Consider the following 15,396-nt stretch of genomic DNA (forward strand, 5'->3'; position numbering starts at 1 on the left):
GCCACACTTCTGGGAAAGCACTAAGTGTTTTTCGTATGCTTTCAGCCATCACGGACAAGGATGGGCTTTGTTGGCATTCCTCTCCAAAGGCGTCGCGGGCCAAGGCAAGCATGTCCCATGTCTGCCTCGAAGCAAGAGGGGCGAGCAATGCATTCGAAGCACCAAGATGCGCGCCTATTGAGATGGCGAAGATACTGTTGAGTGTTAGGTCTTGCTTTTGGCTCGAATCGATGAACAGACTGACCTCGCGTAAATAGTCCACTTGTTTGGGACACATACATCCAACGCTCTCGTGGCATTGCTGATAAACTGACGATATGAGTGGAAGTAACTCCTGCAGCCGTTCATAGTGCTTTCACTAAGTTGTTGTGAGTCCATGACCTTGACGACTGCGGGCCAGTAGAAAGACACCATGCACGCCCAATATTGAGTGCGCAGAAAGATGATCGGGTCTGATGAGTCGGCATCAAGCTCGCCGGGTTCCAGGGAAAAGCGTAGAGGCCCTGGCAGAAAAGAATACCATCTTGCAACCTGGACTTCTAGCTCTTGGGCTATCAGAGGCGCGTAGTCAGCCTTGCCGTCGGTCGAAACTGTAATTGCTGCAGTATTTCGCCGCAGAATCCGTCTCATAGATATTTCTGCCAGGAGGTAAGTCACAACATTGTCAGAACGGCTTCTTTCAACCGTTTCGTCCATATCAGAGTCTTCCTCAAATGACCATATGTCAGTGCCCGTGGGCAAGGGGATTTCTTCCTCGGTCTCCCATGCGTTGCTGTCTACAAGTCGCAGAGGTATAACAAGCTCTCCTTCAATGAGCAGTGCAATTCGATATACACGGATCCAATGCTCGTAAGCCACTTGATCGTCTTGAAAAGCCCCAGTAATGTGGAGATCCTGCGCCTTTTTAATCGCCATTGCGGCAAGATCGTGCGCTTGCAATGGTTTAAGGAGTAGGCAATAGTGAATGCTCGCAGCGACTAAGCACTGTACACTTCGCAAACTCTGTTCCAGAACAACCAGTTGCAACATATCCAGTGCTAGATTCAGGTACATGGCATCCGGCCGACGTTCGAGTGCTTCGGCATGCGTTTTTTCTTGAGCTACAGACCCGCTCGCCAGTATCATAAGAACCAAGAACGTATCGGTACGCCGCTCAAAGGAGTTAGCTAGAACAGACGATATGCACTCCGAGAACCGGCTTTCAAGTATGGGATACCATGGGTGTATCTTGACCGAAAAGCTTTGTAAGGCGGCCATGGCCTTGGGGTGATTGAGGACGAATAAGCCGCCAGCAGAAGTAGAAATTGCGTGTGCGGCTCGCTCTAGTCGAATGACATCGTTTCCATAGTTCTCCCCTAAACCCGCCAGTCTGGTAAAAGCGCATGTCTGAAGTTTCATGTATGGGAAGCCCCGAGCGTCAAGCAGCTCTGGGCTTGCCGATACGCTGGAACCTCCAGCATGGGCTGCCCAAGGGCTGGTTGCAGCTTCAGAGATCGACCCGACATCACGGCGCCGGGTGAACTCCACCGATGCAACGGCTTGTTCGATTCGGTCTAGCTGAGATCGAATCTGGGAAAGCTCTTCCTCGACGCTATCACTCTTGGTTAGTATCCTGGGTCACTCAAGCTTCGGCCTTGTGTGGCATACTTGGTTGCTGTGCGTTTGTTTCCCTAGCAGTAAGGATCAGTAGTTGTCTCACGGCGGGTCTCGCCCTGCGGGTCACCTACCTCCGGATACTCGCATACACTTCTCCGCGTCTCGCACGAACCGCAAGTTGGCTTGCGGCCATCACATCTAGTACGGCGGGAGCGACATGGCTCACAAGCGATCACTCGGAGCTTCCGGGGTTGCTCAACGCGGGTTGGAGATGTCATTTCCGCAGGGGCATGAAGAGAATGTCGCGGAATTCACCCCAGATTTCCCCTGGTTGCATTTCCTTTCCCCGCTGTCCCCACGCGCGGAGGAGCTAACCCGATTCAAATTTCGGATTGGATGGCAGCGAACTCTCTCGGCCCAATAGATGCCCCACCCCCACGCCAAAAATGGCTGGAGCTTTGATCTAAAGATGGTGAAGTGTCGGCTGGATGCGCTGGTGGATTAATTGCATCCAAGTAGGTCCACACCAGCTGAGGATCCCAACGAGAAATAGACGGGGTGTGACCTGGCAAGAAAGTTTTTAAAAGCAAAAGTCAACCAGCTCTGCATTTGTGCAGCTTCTTGGTCTATCGCCATATTGTCTGTCCTCTTCCACGGCGCACAAACCAAAACGATGCTCGGACCGGAAATGTTCACAGCAATCACCCAGCACACTCAGTCTAGGAGCGCTCGCGTCTCCAGCTGGGATCATTCAGGCTTGAATGAAGACGCATTCGTCGTCCAGCCCGGGGAAACGGCCGTGCTGGCAGACATCGAAGGGCCCGGAGTAATCACGCACTTGTGGTTTGTGCAGGCATGCCGCCGCATTTTGGGCCCAGGCCTTATCCCATATTCCAAGTCGGGCGTGGCCATGCAAGAGGTTGAAAATGGCCAAGGCGTCAATTATGAAGTTATGGATCCAGACTACTACCGCAAAGTGCTCATTCGCATGTACTGGGACGACTCTGAAACACCTAACGTTCTTGCGCCGCTCGGGGACTTCTTCTGCGTTGGTCATTCAATTGCGTCAAATTTCCAGTCGCTTCCTTTTACGGCATCTGTCAAGCCGACTGAAGACAAGAAGTTTGGAGGAGCGGCCGCTTTGAATTGCTACCTTCCAATGTGAGTCGACTTGCGAGGGTATTCATTCCACCTTTTCTTCTAATTGCCGCAATAATAGGCCGTTTAACAAGCGAGCTCGTATCGAGGTCGAGAACCAAAACGACATTGCCTACTTCCAGTACTTCTATATTGACTATGAACTGCGCGCAGAGCCTCACCCTGAAAATACGCTCTTCTTCCATGCTCACTGGCGGCGCCAGAATCCGACCCCGGGATGGGCACCTCCGGATCTCCAAACGAACTCCTTGGAAACGATGGTGCCCAATCTCGACGGGAAGCAAAACTATGTTATTCTTGAGACGGCCGGTGCAGGAGCTTACGTCGGATGCAACCACTCCGTCTATCATTTTCAAGGCACATGGTGGGGAGAAGGCGACGACATGATCTTCATCGACGACGATACCTGGCCACCATCGATGCACGGCACTGGGGCCGAGGACTATTTTAGTCAGGGCTGGGGCATGCAGAAAAACGCCTTCCCCTTTGCCGGATCCATTATCCATGAGGGTGAAATGCCGGCGTACCAAGTCTCATACCGCTGGCATCTCCCGGACCCTGTGAAGTTCAATACCAGAATCAAAGTCACCATGGAGTACGGGCATGCTAATCACCTAAGCGATGATTGGAGCTCGACAGCCTAGTAAGTATTTCGGGTTTCCTTCTATGATAACGTCGTCTAATTGACCGATAGTTGGTATCAAACTCTTCCAGGGCCCAAGCTGGATATTCCTCCCGTGTCTGGGCGTCTCCCTAGACGGACGGAAATTATCCCGCCTGTGTCAGACCAAAAGCCCGAGCTGGATGAGAGGAGGATGAAGATGGTTCAGCAAAGACAGGAGAGGCTAGACGCTTTTGTAGCCGATAAGTTGAAATGGCTCGAGCGAAGGGCACAAGACAGCAGACAGCGTGCTGCGAAGAACAAGGAGGATGCGGCGGATGTTCGGCGTAGATTTTTGGAAGCTACCAAGAAATAAATTATCAAAATATACTTTTGTTTTTCCTTCTTTCCATCATTGTTGCCATCCTCGAAGTACATACTTGGGAGTACGTGAGTGAGTTTTTGACTCTAGAAGACCACCAGGAGTGTGAAAGACACTCTATTCTCGACAGCTGATCATGACCGGCATTCTTTGCCGAACCAGTTTCCACTAGTCTAACTACGGCATCATTTGAGCCGAGCGCGGAGAATTTTCAAAATTCCCGCGCCCCTGTCGCCGATCAGTGACTTTAGCTTGGTTCCCCGCGTCGCCGGCCACATGAATGCGGGGTGGAGCTGTCCATAGCGCACTAGAACACGATGAAATTAACCGCAATAATCAATTAAAACACGAGTCAGTTCTTTGTGTGAACGCATGCAATGATGAGATTAAATATCCTCGAATCACCCGGTATTCTGGAGTTTTTCTAGGTCCATTCTCCTGACCACTGACCATTGTCGAGAAATTTTCAAGCATGGCTCCCTCCTCAGCATCGTAAGGAGACGCTCAACACACCCATCGAAAGCAAATATAGACGGGCTGACAACTTGATAGAATCGACTACACGGTGATCAACCCAGCTCAAAAATGGAAGATTCTCCGAGTACAATGGCGGTACGGACTATGGGGTAAGGAACCTGAACTCTGGCAACCGAATAATACCTTTCTGACATCCGAAAAGCGCTATGGACATCCATCGGTTCCATGATGCTTGGCTTTGACTACGTGATCGGCAGCCAGCTAGCAGCCCTATCAGAGTTCCAAAGGTTCTTCGGCGTCCAACAACAAGACGGAAGCTGGATCGTTCCTGCGTCGTACCTTTCAGCCTGGGGTGCGATCGGGCTTGGGTGTGACGTGGTCGCATCGTGGCTCGCAGCACCTGTTTTGGAAAAATATGGACGGAAACCTCTTATCCTCTTCTGCGCGGGAGTGTCCACGGTTGCCATTATCCTTCAGCAGATGGCTACCAATTGGAGAGTGCATTTGGCGGGCCGTGCAGTGAATGGTTCGTCATTTTGCCAAAGGTTCATCAAATGTGTCCCGACTAGACTTGCTAATAAACGAGATCTCCAGGCATCTCCATTGGTATAATGTTCACCATCTCACCATTGTGGATTGGAGAGACCTGCCGTCCTGAGCTTAGAGGGTTTTGGCTCTGCTTCTGTGAGTACTCTAGATTCCATTCATATATAAGGCGCGTTTGCTGATTGAGTAATCTTGCGATAAGTCAATACCAGCATTATCTGGGGGCAAATGCTTGTGTAAGTGGCCAAGAATTTCAATATCTATCTCAAAGGGAGAGAATGGATGCTAATGTCACTTGTTAGTGTTATCGTGGCTCGTGCAAGCAGCGGGCTTCAAGACAAGTGGCAATGGTGGATCCCCGTGATTTGCATGTATATATACCCGCGTAAGTGTTGCCTCGCCTGACTGTTGCCATATATACTAACAAGTCGACCAGTGATGCTTGTTCTCGTCTGGCCATTCTTCCCAGAGTCACCATACTGGCTAATCCGCGAAGACAAGCACGAAGCTGCGAGGAAGTCGCTAGAACGCATGTATGGAGTTGACGACCCGACATTCTACGACATTGAAATGAAACGCCTCCAGGAGGACGTGAATTTCTGCGAAGATCGAGCAGACGGAACCAAAAGAGTTAAGATGATCTGGGGGTGGATCCCCTCGCCCACTGCCGAGCTCGAATGCTTCGATAAAAAGAACCGCAAGAGGACGCTGACTGCGATCTGTGCCGCCAGCTCACAGCAGGTCATCGGAGCTGCCTTTGTTATTGGCAATGCCACATATTTCCTGGATCTAATCGGCATTAAGGAGTATTTCGATGCGTCAGTCGCACTTTACATCATCATGTTACTATCCTCAGTAGCGGCGTTTCCACTCAGCGAGATGATCGGCCGTCGGACATTGATTGTACCCTCGAAATTCGTTCTTTGCTTTTTTCTGCTTTTGATTGGCATCATGGGCTGCGTGCCCGATCAGACGAAAGCAGGCTGGGCAATTGTCGTGTTCATCTATCTGTGGGCCATTGTCTATCAAGTGAGCATAGGTGCCACAGGCTTTGTGCTGGCAAGCGAGGTTGCTACTCTGAGGCTTCGTGCCGGTACTCAAGCTCTCGTTACGATGAGCAATGGTGTCTGGGGACTCATAATGCAATTCACTATTCCATATATGGTATGGCGCTTTTGAAGACACCATTGACAGGTTGAAAGCTGACAAGCAGTTAGATTAACCCAGATGCCGGACATCTCGGCGGCAAAGTCGGCTTCATCTTCTTCGCGTTGGGACTTGTAGTATCCATTTTCGGCTGGTTCCTGTACCCCGAGACCAAAGGCGTCCGTTTTGAGAAACTTGACGAGTTGTATGCGCAGGGAATTAAGCCTCGCCATTTCAAGAAACACGAGAACGCTAGTGATTTGGACAACCAGATTGGCAGGGAGGAGATCAAGGCAAAGGCTTAGATTGATGATCGTGGCATATCTCAATGCAATTAATTTCTTATTCACCTCAACGCCCAAAGATGGCAGCAAAAAGGTCCATATCATGACCACTACCTCCTTCCATCATGCAGACATCACATCCAGCTGGCGAATCCGATAGTCCCAGTAGTTTTTCCGAATCGGATCATACTTCTCCTTCAGCAGGGTAAGCATATCCGCTGCCTTGGTACTCTGCCCTCCGGCCTCGGCATACACATCAGCCAACCACTCCACAGCATGGCTACTCTTGACAGAGTCACCGTCCGCCGAAACAAACTGAGAGACAAACCCCTCCCACTCCGCCAGCTTCCTATTGGCCGCATGGAACACCCCACGGGCATACCACCAGGGGCTCCGGTTCTCAGGCGCCCGTAAGATCTGCTCCTGCGTGTAACGCAGCTCTAAATCAACAAGGTCTTCATCAACAACAGACTGCACGCCCTTCTCCGCAGCCGTGGACTGCGCATTTCCCGCATTGACCATTCCGGCGTCGGGCTCGTTCTCGCGTGGCCCGAAACGCAACATGTACCGGTGGTTCCACGCGGAGTTGTTGTGCACGTCAGCTTTGATCAGGGCCTCGACATCCTGGAGCTCGCGTGGTGAGTCCCACAATCGGTAATGACGCACTAACCAGTGTCGGTATGTCCAGACGTGGTAGTTCTTTGCGTCTTGAGCCAACATTTCCATTAGAAAGTCCGGCTCCTGTGCTGAGAGCTCAGGGAAATGTGTCCGGGAGGACATGAGGGCTTGACGGTGGCCCCTGTAAATATCTCAATCAATACATTTGCTTCTTCATATCCAGTGAATTGAATAAAACATACCAGATCTGGTAATTTTTGAGATATTTAAGCGACACCTGATTCAGCCATTCCAATTCTTCATCCAAGTCTTTTTCGAGCGCGAAAAGTATCTTGGCTCGGTAGATCCTGATGGGCTTGATATTAGCCTGCCCGCATCAAAACAAAATGTAATGTCGCTACTTACCATACGGTGTAATGAGCCGGGTTCATCGAGATCACGTCTTCCGTCAACTTCAGCGCCCGCTCGGACATTTCATTTGCGGCCATCACGGCGCGCAGATACGAGGTCAACTCGAGATACTCGGGTGGGTAGGCAATGGTAGCCAGCGGGGCCGCTCCGGAGTTAGAGCCATCGTCTAGGGGAATTGGTGTGATATCGGCCCATTCAGGGTCGGTGGAGTAGTCCTTTTCCTCCATCTTGATGTGTGACTGTGCTTTGAGAGAAGAAGAGAAGAGGAAGATATGAAGTGAGGGATGGTGGGGCCGTTGCTGCCTGAGGCCACAATCACAAAGAACGTGAACAATGTCAACGCCTTGCTATTCTTCTGCTACTACACAATGGTGATTTCCTGATTACATCAATAGTGGTGGTGCCAGAGTCTCTTCCGTTCATCCACCCACCACCGTCCCACTTTCGCCGCGACCGCCACCCACTCAGCGGCTTTGTCGCCATGCTGTTCCCGGACTCGGTCTATGGCCTCTTCCAGCGTCCAACCGCGTAATGGGCTCAATTCGTTGGGATCGGTGTCTAGATCCGAAAAGACAAATTCAAAGTCTGGCGTCAGCGGCAGAATAAGTCGGTACGGTACAGCCGCAGACCCGACACTGAGCATCGTGCCCCCGGAGTTGATGATGCCGAAATTCCACGCCTGCCGGCCATTGTGGGTAGCCTGGTACGGACGAATGAGCGATTGTCCCTCGTATTCATTCATCAGATCTTGTGCTGCAGCCGAGTCCTTCTCATTCAAGGATTTTGTGTTCACCAACAAGTCCAGAATGGTGGGCACAACCGACATCGAGGTTGCGTTGGCTGTGATCTGAAGCCGGGGCAGTAGGGGATGTCGGAAGACGAGCGGGATGCGGAAGTTGCTGATATGCCCGTTCTCGTACGTACCCGTTACTGGTGCATCTTCTTGGAACGCCTGGCCACTGGGTCGGGGTCAGATTGGGCCAATTGAAGCCATTGGTGATCAACTTACTGGTCTCCGACAAGCACCACCAATGTCTCATTGGCAATGTTGTTATCATCCAACACTTTCAGCATATCACCCAGCCAGGTGTCCACGTAATGGACCGCGTTCAGATAATCGTTCATTTCCTCATGTTTCGCCATGAGGCTGTCGTCTGCAAAGTATTGCTCCTTATGGAAATCCTCGGGTGTAGACCAGGGATGATGGGTTGTGCTTGTAAAATGTGACAAGAAGAGTCGCTCGTTGTTCTCAAGTGCGCCTTGCACCACATCCTGCAGATAAGGGTATATCTCGCGCTCCGAAAAGCTGATTGAAGTTAGCGTGATCTATGAAGACTCGGAGAGGAGTACTCACCCAAAATAATTGATCTCCTCCATATGGGGATGGTAATGCTCGGCTATAGGCTGATCGATATCCTCACGATAAAGGGCTTTTGTGAATCCCATCATTCTATTGAGGTTGCTCTGCTCATCATACTCCCCGGTGATAGACTGCAAAAACACCGAAGTCCAGTTGCGATCTTGAAATCTACCATCATCGGTAGTCGACTTCGGTTGGAGTTGATTGAAGAGTTCCAAAACCTGCATGATACAGGGTTGGTAAATTTCGGCTTTGACTTCACCCATGAAATCAATCGGGAGCGGTCCCACCCCGCAGTGGTTCATAACTGCACTCTTGAATGACAGAGTGCTACCAGTGAGGACACCATTGACATTGATGCCACCCATGCCGGGTTCTGTAGAATCCTTCCATTCGGTCTCTAACGCAGGAGGATCGCCTTTCATTGATGAAAACCCACCAGACTCCCCCGTTAGCCTTTCTGCAACGGGTGTCAGACGAGCTAGCTTGTCATTGAGGTCGTGAAGAGCTGTCGCATCGAGGTTGTGATACGACGAGAGAATCTCCTGGTGTAAATGCGAGCCTGATTTCAGAGGGAAGATATCCTTGCGCGCACTTTCCATCATCACAAGAACGACATGAGTGATCGGAATATCGTGGTCCTTTAACGCTCGGGCAAGCGGCTCAACTAGTCCGTGGTTCAGATTCGTGATGCGCAAGGGATCGTCGACAGGGTTGTAGCAGCTCTTCAGATACTCTGTCGGATCTTGTCCGTTGAACATGATATCATCATTTTCCAGATTCGACCATTCTCTCCAGCGTTGAAATCCTGGTGGTAAAGGCCCAGCAGTCCAGGAGGGCTGGTTGGCGCCTGCATTTAGCTGTGTCATGCCCGGGGCCCAGCCCTTGAAATGACCATTGGAGGCTTCCCAATATTCCTCCCCAATCAATTCCGGCAACGGGAATGCTCCATAACCAGGCTGGTGATGCTCAACATGATTCGACAGAATCGCTTCGAAAAAAGTAAACGGCAAAGCTCTAGACATGTGGTTATAGGGCACCTGAGGCCGAACAATGCGCAGACCAAGGGTTGCGAGCATAGCACATATGGTCCAAAATCGAATAAGCCGTTCTTTACGGAACGTTTGCTGCAGATGGGCCAGCGGAAGCTCTTCATCCACCTTTTCCGGTGAGGGCGCGCTGAACACCGCTGACAGCCATTTGGTCATCCACGTGCATATTCCCGTCGTGCACATCCACGATACAACAAGGAGCAGCGTGGCTGCTCCCAGAAATGATCTGAGCCCACTGAGCATCAGCTTTCTTCCCTCTGGATCACTTCCGACGCTTGTTGCGGCATCCCAGCGGGTTTCACTGCCTGTGACGAAGTAGAACCCGATTTGGGAGGCGGATAGGACGAAGGTCAAGCATCTATATCGGCAGACTCAGTCAGAATGCTTTTTCTGTTTGTACAAAGTGTAACAGTTCGACTTACGATAGAAATGCCGTTATTCCTGCTCCAAGAAAAGACTTCAGACCCGCTGTTTTATGCAAGAGGAACCAAGCGCCTGCAAAGAGAAAGGGTTCCTGAATGAAGAATGTCGGAAAGTAAAGGACGAAAAGCGAGGGGGGAAGGGACCCTGCATGCTGAAAGAGATGCAATGTCTTCGAAGACAGTGCCGACACAACCAGCAGTGAGAGGACCAGGGGCCGGAGAAGAAGTGACGGACGAGCGACGATCATAATGGGCAGCAAAACTCCAAGACGGCCACGGCACGCATAGCGATCTCTCGATCAGTGTTCTGGTTTTGGCCTGCTCTAGTGGAGAGCATGGATCATGCCAATATTTGGCTTTGCCCTGCAAAGGAGTCAATCTTGGTTTGGGTGTGATAGAGTCCTACCACAGATCTATGGACAAGAGATCGAGACATCCCGGACAAGATCAATCAGACCGGGAAGGGTGCTCATGAGCCAATGCGGTGATCCTACATTATTTGTTTTGGCACAATCCTACATCCGGCTAGCTAGCCCACCGGTCCTTGTTGGCAGTTTTGTGGGGTCGAGTCGAGATCAGCCCGTACTTTGTATGGTAGGGTGTGCCTTGTAACATATTACGATCCCCTTTATTTCGTTCTCCTACGACTAGCTTCTTCCTATTCTTACTACTAGGGTAATCACAGCTCGCATAAGGTGTGCTGCGAAACGCCTTGGCTTCTGTCTCTGTTCATGGACCAATTCTAAGAACAGGAGTGTATATTCCATGCTGAAACAAATCGGACGAAAACGATCACGCTCATTACGGTTCATCAAGAGCCGTTACCAGGCATGTGGAGCCCGTTTTCGCCAAGGGACAGGAAGGGCAAGAAGTCAGACGACCGGTTTCCTTTCGTGCGGCTATTTTGTATCCACTGAGGCTAACTTGGTGGACTGATGCATACGTTGTGGTGGGAAAGCAAGCGGAAAGTGATTGCTAGGAGCCGTTCAGGGTAATAGTTACTTGGCGCATTGTCTGTGCCAGGTTGTTCCACGACTGCAAATTCCGGGCCACACCTTAAGTTATGGAGCGGCTCGAAAGGGTTGTCTCAAATCCGAGAATCTCAATTACGCAGGGCTCAACAGCCCCTTTGTGAAGTTTATCTGCTAACAATCCAAACAGGAAAGTCACACTATTAGCGAGGCTTGAATTCTCACTCGGAGCATGGCCAAAAAATTTATTATTATCAAGGCCTTCTATCAAGTGTGCATCCTGTCCATAATGGATTTCGTGGCAATGATTTTTTGGAAAAAATCCAACTCCAGAATCCTGGAATGTCCGGACCAAGGGGGATGATATCCTGGAAGTATGCTCCCTTACTTGATTGGAGGATTGGTGAGGTCAACATTCCACTTGACCTCGGAGGGAATGTTGCACTTTTGCAGTCTAACTGAGCAGAATGCTACAAGAGTCGGTCGAGGCAAAGAGCAAAGAGATGGTGGGCTGGTCTGCACCCTACCAGGCCGCTTTAGAATTGCTGTTCAAGATAATTATATTGTTCCACAACCAATGGGAGTCTCCATCCCTGCAATATACAATCCACTACTATGTTCTTTTATTCTATAATTTCTTAGGGTACTCTCTAGGATAATACTCTTAAATCACTGGTGATGGTTATGGTACAAGTGTGAAAATATACATCTCTCACCCAAATGTCTCCCCGCCATTCTCTAGATATTCCACCTCTTCCGACGTCGAGGTTCTACCCAAAGCCTCATTGCGATGCGGATATCGCCTAAACCGCTCAATGATGACCTTGTGTCTCTTCTCAAACTCGATATTCATAGTCAAGAACTTCTTAAGCTCATCTCGCTGGCCAGACAAAACGTGATGGCACTTCGTTTCATCTTCAGATAAGGCGCCGACATCTCTGCCAATGAGCTCTTCTATCTCCGTGGCCATGATTTCAGACTGCTCGAGGAATTTCTCATGCATTTTTAGTTCCTCGGAGTGCATTAGAGGCAGATGAAACCACATGCGGTAGGCCAGCCGATATCTCAGCTCCGGTGATTGAGAAGCAATTCTCTTCTCACTTGCATGCATGGCGATCGCATTGGCTAGCGGATCAAAACGGGTAAATACCAGCTTTGATTCAGAACCACGGTAGCAGTTTCGAGAGATCTGATCCAGAAGGATAAGGGTGTAGAGCCAAGAGAAAGGCGAGGCTGTGTTGATTGTTTCTAGAATGTCGGTGGCCGATGCTTCGGAAATAAGAATTGATTCTAGCACAGGGCGAAATTTTGCACTGATTATCTAGATTAGTACTTTTTTGAAAGGCAGGTAAAGACAGCGGGTGGCAGACTTACACACAGGTCTTGTCGAAATCCGCGTCGCGTCTGAACCAACGCTGCAACTCATTTTGACTTGGGAGAATCAGAGAATTTTCCTCCTCACAATGACCAAACCAGAGTTGATGCACGCTCTCCAGGAGATCTGGCGTTAGGGTCTTTTTCAGCTCCGGCGACGCGCTAGCTATGGTTGCAGTCGAATGGAAGCATCGGGGGACCGCGCGAATCCAGGGGCGCGATGATGGGGGATAGCGTGGATGCTTCCAAGCCGGCTGAGCAAGTCGGCTTGTTGGTCTGATCGACAAGGCCCGCACGAGTCTACCTGCCATGGCCTGAGAGATAGAAAGAGACTTGACTGGAGACTTGGCCAAGAATAGTGATCAGCATCTCCAATCCGGACCAAACAGGTAAAAGTTTCCCGTTATCGCGATCCACCCCGCACTGACCTGGAGACAATTCTGAACTCTGTCGGAGATCTCTTTGACGGCTTCATCTATCTCTATCTCTCCTATGCGCAATGCGGCGAGTCAAGAAGTCGCGTCACGGCTGTGCGCGATGCAAGAGTAAACGGGTTCGTTGTCCCAGTTACCGCTCCAAATCCTTGATCGGGTGCTAACAAAATCAGGTCAAATGCGGCGAAGAGAAACCTCATTGTAGCCGCTGCACACGTCTGGGCGTGCGCTGCCCGGGCTATGTACAGTCTCTGCGCTGGATAACCAAGCATGAGCAGTCGGATCAGACTTCCAGCGCATCTATATCAAATGAAAACAGGACGAGCCCCGCTTCGTCGTCAAATGTGCCGCAACAGCAGCAGCAGCCTGAGCACATCGGCCATGTTTTACCTTTGAATGACGACCCAGTCCAGCGGCCGTCGCACGACAATACCGCCACTCCAAATCTTGGGATGGGCGGACCAAACCCTGTCTGCGAGAACTTGTGGGATCTCCCCGGGAACGGGTCTTTGCCTGAACTGTCCGACCTCTGTCCGCCATCTCCCGGCCCAGGTCCAGCGTCCTTCTCGCCGCAGCGAGGCTCAGTCTACAACCTTGGACGATCGGGAGATTCTCCCGGAGATTTGTCGCATTTCCTGTCTCTTATCGGTCCACCCGCCCCGAATGACGAGGAGCCCGGCAGCATATACCGAGACTTTTCACCGTCGGCCATCGTCCGAACTTATCCTCCAGCGCTGCATCCTTCAAAATCACGCGATTTCATGTCCATCTCTTCTCCGCTAAACAATCCGTCATGGACTCTGATCGAATACTATTTCAAGGAAGTTGCAGCGCTGTTCTCAAGCTATGATAGCCAAATGAACCCGTTCCGGACAACGGTCTCCCGGCTGTGGGGGTCCTCGTTGGCGATGTGCCGAACAATGCAGAGCATGGCAGCTGCAACGCTGGTCAATGACTTCCCTCAGTTTGGGCCTCTGGGCCGGAAGATGCGCAAGGAGGCGGTGGACATCATCACCCGCGAAGCAGTCATGGATGACAAGGCCCTCTTAGCACTACTCATGCTCGGTCAGACGGCGAGCTGGCATGATCCGACGGATCTGGGGATTTCGTTCTTCAACCTGCTGCGCAAACAGCTCAATACTATTGCGTCGTCCTCGTCCCACTGTCCGGGATTTGACTTTACATCCAAGAACTCCAGTAACAACTACCGGTTTTTCGAGGAAGCCCTTATCTACTGGGAGATGCTCCTGTCATTCGTGACCGACAACGACACGATGGTGTTCTCTGACAATTCGCGATCCGCAACATCCATGGGTGAGTCTCTAGTTCTCCAACGAGTCCCGCATCCTTGGACCGGCATCGCGCGAGACACCCAGTTTACCGTCCACGAAGTTGGACGACTAGTCCGACGCGAGCGGAAGCGAATTCGAACCAGGCGCTTCACTTCTCAGGACGACATCGCGCGCGCCCAGATGGCCATTGAAAAAGCGCGAGAACTAGAAGCTCGGCTCCTGGACCTCGCCCATCCATCTGAAGCTGAGATCGTGAGTCCCGGCGACGACGATACTCCAGTCTGGCACCTCCTCACCATGGCCGAAGTCTACCGTTGCACGGGTCTGATGCAACTCTACCGCGTCTTCCCAGACTTGCTACACAGTCGTCTACCGTCTCCTGGACCACAATTCTCCGCTGCTGCAGCGTCTACACCCCGGGATCCGTTCTTCCCAATCGATCTCGAAGGCATGGATATGCCTCCGGGCTTTTGCAGCAATAGCCCTGCAGGTGCTACCAACAATAATAATAACCCCCAGAATACTGCCCCGTCACCATCACTACGCAACCAACCTAACCTCTACCCTCCCTCACCCGGCCGACCATCCGCAGCACAAAACCCACCCGAGAGCTTTGATATAGAGTCCGACCCCGACAACTCCTTCTACGAAAACTGGCTCACCGAATTCGCCGTAACAACCCTCAACCGCCTCAAAACCATCCCCCTCGAATCCCGCACAAGATGTCTCCAGCCCTTCTTACTTGTTGCATCAAGCAGCGAGCTCCGCCTTCCACGCACATGCACACCTCACCAACCTACATCTCCACTCAGCCAAGGCAATACCAACGACCATAACTATTACAATGAAGAAACAAATAACGACACCGATAATTATAACGATAATGACGACGCTGATAGCAACGAAAACCAAGGCCCCGCCGTCTCAATGGCTGCCATCGAGGTCTCGCGCACACGGAAATTCATCCTCGGCCGTCTCACCTCGTTTCTGCATGTGTTGCCTCCGAAACCGATTAATGTGTGCTTAAAGCTTGTTACTGAGGTGTGGAAAAGGATGGATGCGGGTCAGGATAGTGGGACGTTTTGGATGGATGTTATGATGGAGAAGGGATGGGAGACTACGATGGGATAAGTGGGCGGTGGGGATTTCTACCCCGATTGCGGATTTGGACTTTTGCAAGATACCCTTCCTTTTCTATCTTCTGCTGTTTGTATATACGGTGCAATCTACATTAGTGGTGTGTATAGGTTGAGCCTGACTCTCAGTGAGATC

General features: G+C 51.1%; 8 protein-coding genes across 8 annotated transcripts; 3 read left to right on the forward strand and 5 right to left on the reverse strand.

Annotated features, from left to right (window-relative positions):
• Positions 1–204: 204 nt before the first annotated feature.
• On the reverse strand, positions 205–1,398 carry N7474_008423 (uncharacterized protein; the record flags this gene model as incomplete). Its single annotated transcript, XM_057199833.1, has 1 exon — positions 205–1,398. One exon carries the CDS (start codon positions 1,396–1,398, stop codon positions 205–207), a length of 1,194 nt encoding a protein of 397 aa, XP_057050534.1.
• Positions 1,399–2,269: 871 nt separating this feature from the next.
• Positions 2,270–3,731, forward strand: N7474_008424 (glycoside hydrolase family 172 protein; the record flags this gene model as incomplete). The annotated part of the gene is made up of 3 exons (XM_057199834.1): positions 2,270–2,757; positions 2,816–3,397; positions 3,449–3,731. The coding sequence occupies 3 exons, from the start codon at positions 2,270–2,272 to the stop codon at positions 3,729–3,731; spliced, it is 1,353 nt and encodes a 450-aa protein (XP_057050535.1).
• A 478-nt stretch (positions 3,732–4,209) lies between these two features.
• N7474_008425 (putative MFS alpha-glucoside transporter) lies at positions 4,210–6,211 on the forward strand (the record flags this gene model as incomplete). The annotated part of the gene is made up of 8 exons (XM_057199835.1): positions 4,210–4,229; positions 4,290–4,363; positions 4,417–4,740; positions 4,809–4,898; positions 4,963–4,996; positions 5,063–5,145; positions 5,197–5,924; positions 5,978–6,211. 8 exons carry the CDS (start codon positions 4,210–4,212, stop codon positions 6,209–6,211), a joined length of 1,587 nt encoding a protein of 528 aa, XP_057050536.1.
• Positions 6,212–6,313: 102 nt separating this feature from the next.
• Positions 6,314–6,970, reverse strand: N7474_008426 (Protein farnesyltransferase/geranylgeranyltransferase type-1 subunit alpha; the record flags this gene model as incomplete). Its single annotated transcript, XM_057199836.1, has 1 exon — positions 6,314–6,970. One exon carries the CDS (start codon positions 6,968–6,970, stop codon positions 6,314–6,316), a length of 657 nt encoding a protein of 218 aa, XP_057050537.1.
• A 239-nt stretch (positions 6,971–7,209) lies between these two features.
• On the reverse strand, positions 7,210–7,446 carry N7474_008427 (uncharacterized protein; the record flags this gene model as incomplete). Its single annotated transcript, XM_057199837.1, has 1 exon — positions 7,210–7,446. The coding sequence occupies one exon, from the start codon at positions 7,444–7,446 to the stop codon at positions 7,210–7,212; it is 237 nt and encodes a 78-aa protein (XP_057050538.1).
• Positions 7,447–7,607: 161 nt separating this feature from the next.
• Positions 7,608–10,301, reverse strand: N7474_008428 (uncharacterized protein; the record flags this gene model as incomplete). The annotated part of the gene is made up of 4 exons (XM_057199838.1): positions 7,608–8,178; positions 8,229–8,525; positions 8,574–9,989; positions 10,054–10,301. 4 exons carry the CDS (start codon positions 10,299–10,301, stop codon positions 7,608–7,610), a joined length of 2,532 nt encoding a protein of 843 aa, XP_057050539.1.
• A 1,435-nt stretch (positions 10,302–11,736) lies between these two features.
• Positions 11,737–12,709, reverse strand: N7474_008429 (DUF924 family protein; the record flags this gene model as incomplete). Its single annotated transcript, XM_057199839.1, has 2 exons — positions 11,737–12,337; positions 12,399–12,709. The coding sequence occupies 2 exons, from the start codon at positions 12,707–12,709 to the stop codon at positions 11,737–11,739; spliced, it is 912 nt and encodes a 303-aa protein (XP_057050540.1).
• A 188-nt stretch (positions 12,710–12,897) lies between these two features.
• N7474_008430 (Zn(II)2Cys6 transcription factor) lies at positions 12,898–15,255 on the forward strand (the record flags this gene model as incomplete). The annotated part of the gene is made up of 2 exons (XM_057199840.1): positions 12,898–12,951; positions 13,006–15,255. 2 exons carry the CDS (start codon positions 12,898–12,900, stop codon positions 15,253–15,255), a joined length of 2,304 nt encoding a protein of 767 aa, XP_057050541.1.
• Between the last annotated feature and the right edge of the window lie 141 nt (positions 15,256–15,396).

This window comes from Penicillium riverlandense (genome assembly GCF_028828495.1).
Source record: "Penicillium riverlandense strain IBT 135883 chromosome Unknown utg000007l_segment0_segment0, whole genome shotgun sequence".
Classification (NCBI taxonomy): Eukaryota; Fungi; Ascomycota; class Eurotiomycetes; order Eurotiales; family Aspergillaceae; genus Penicillium; species Penicillium riverlandense.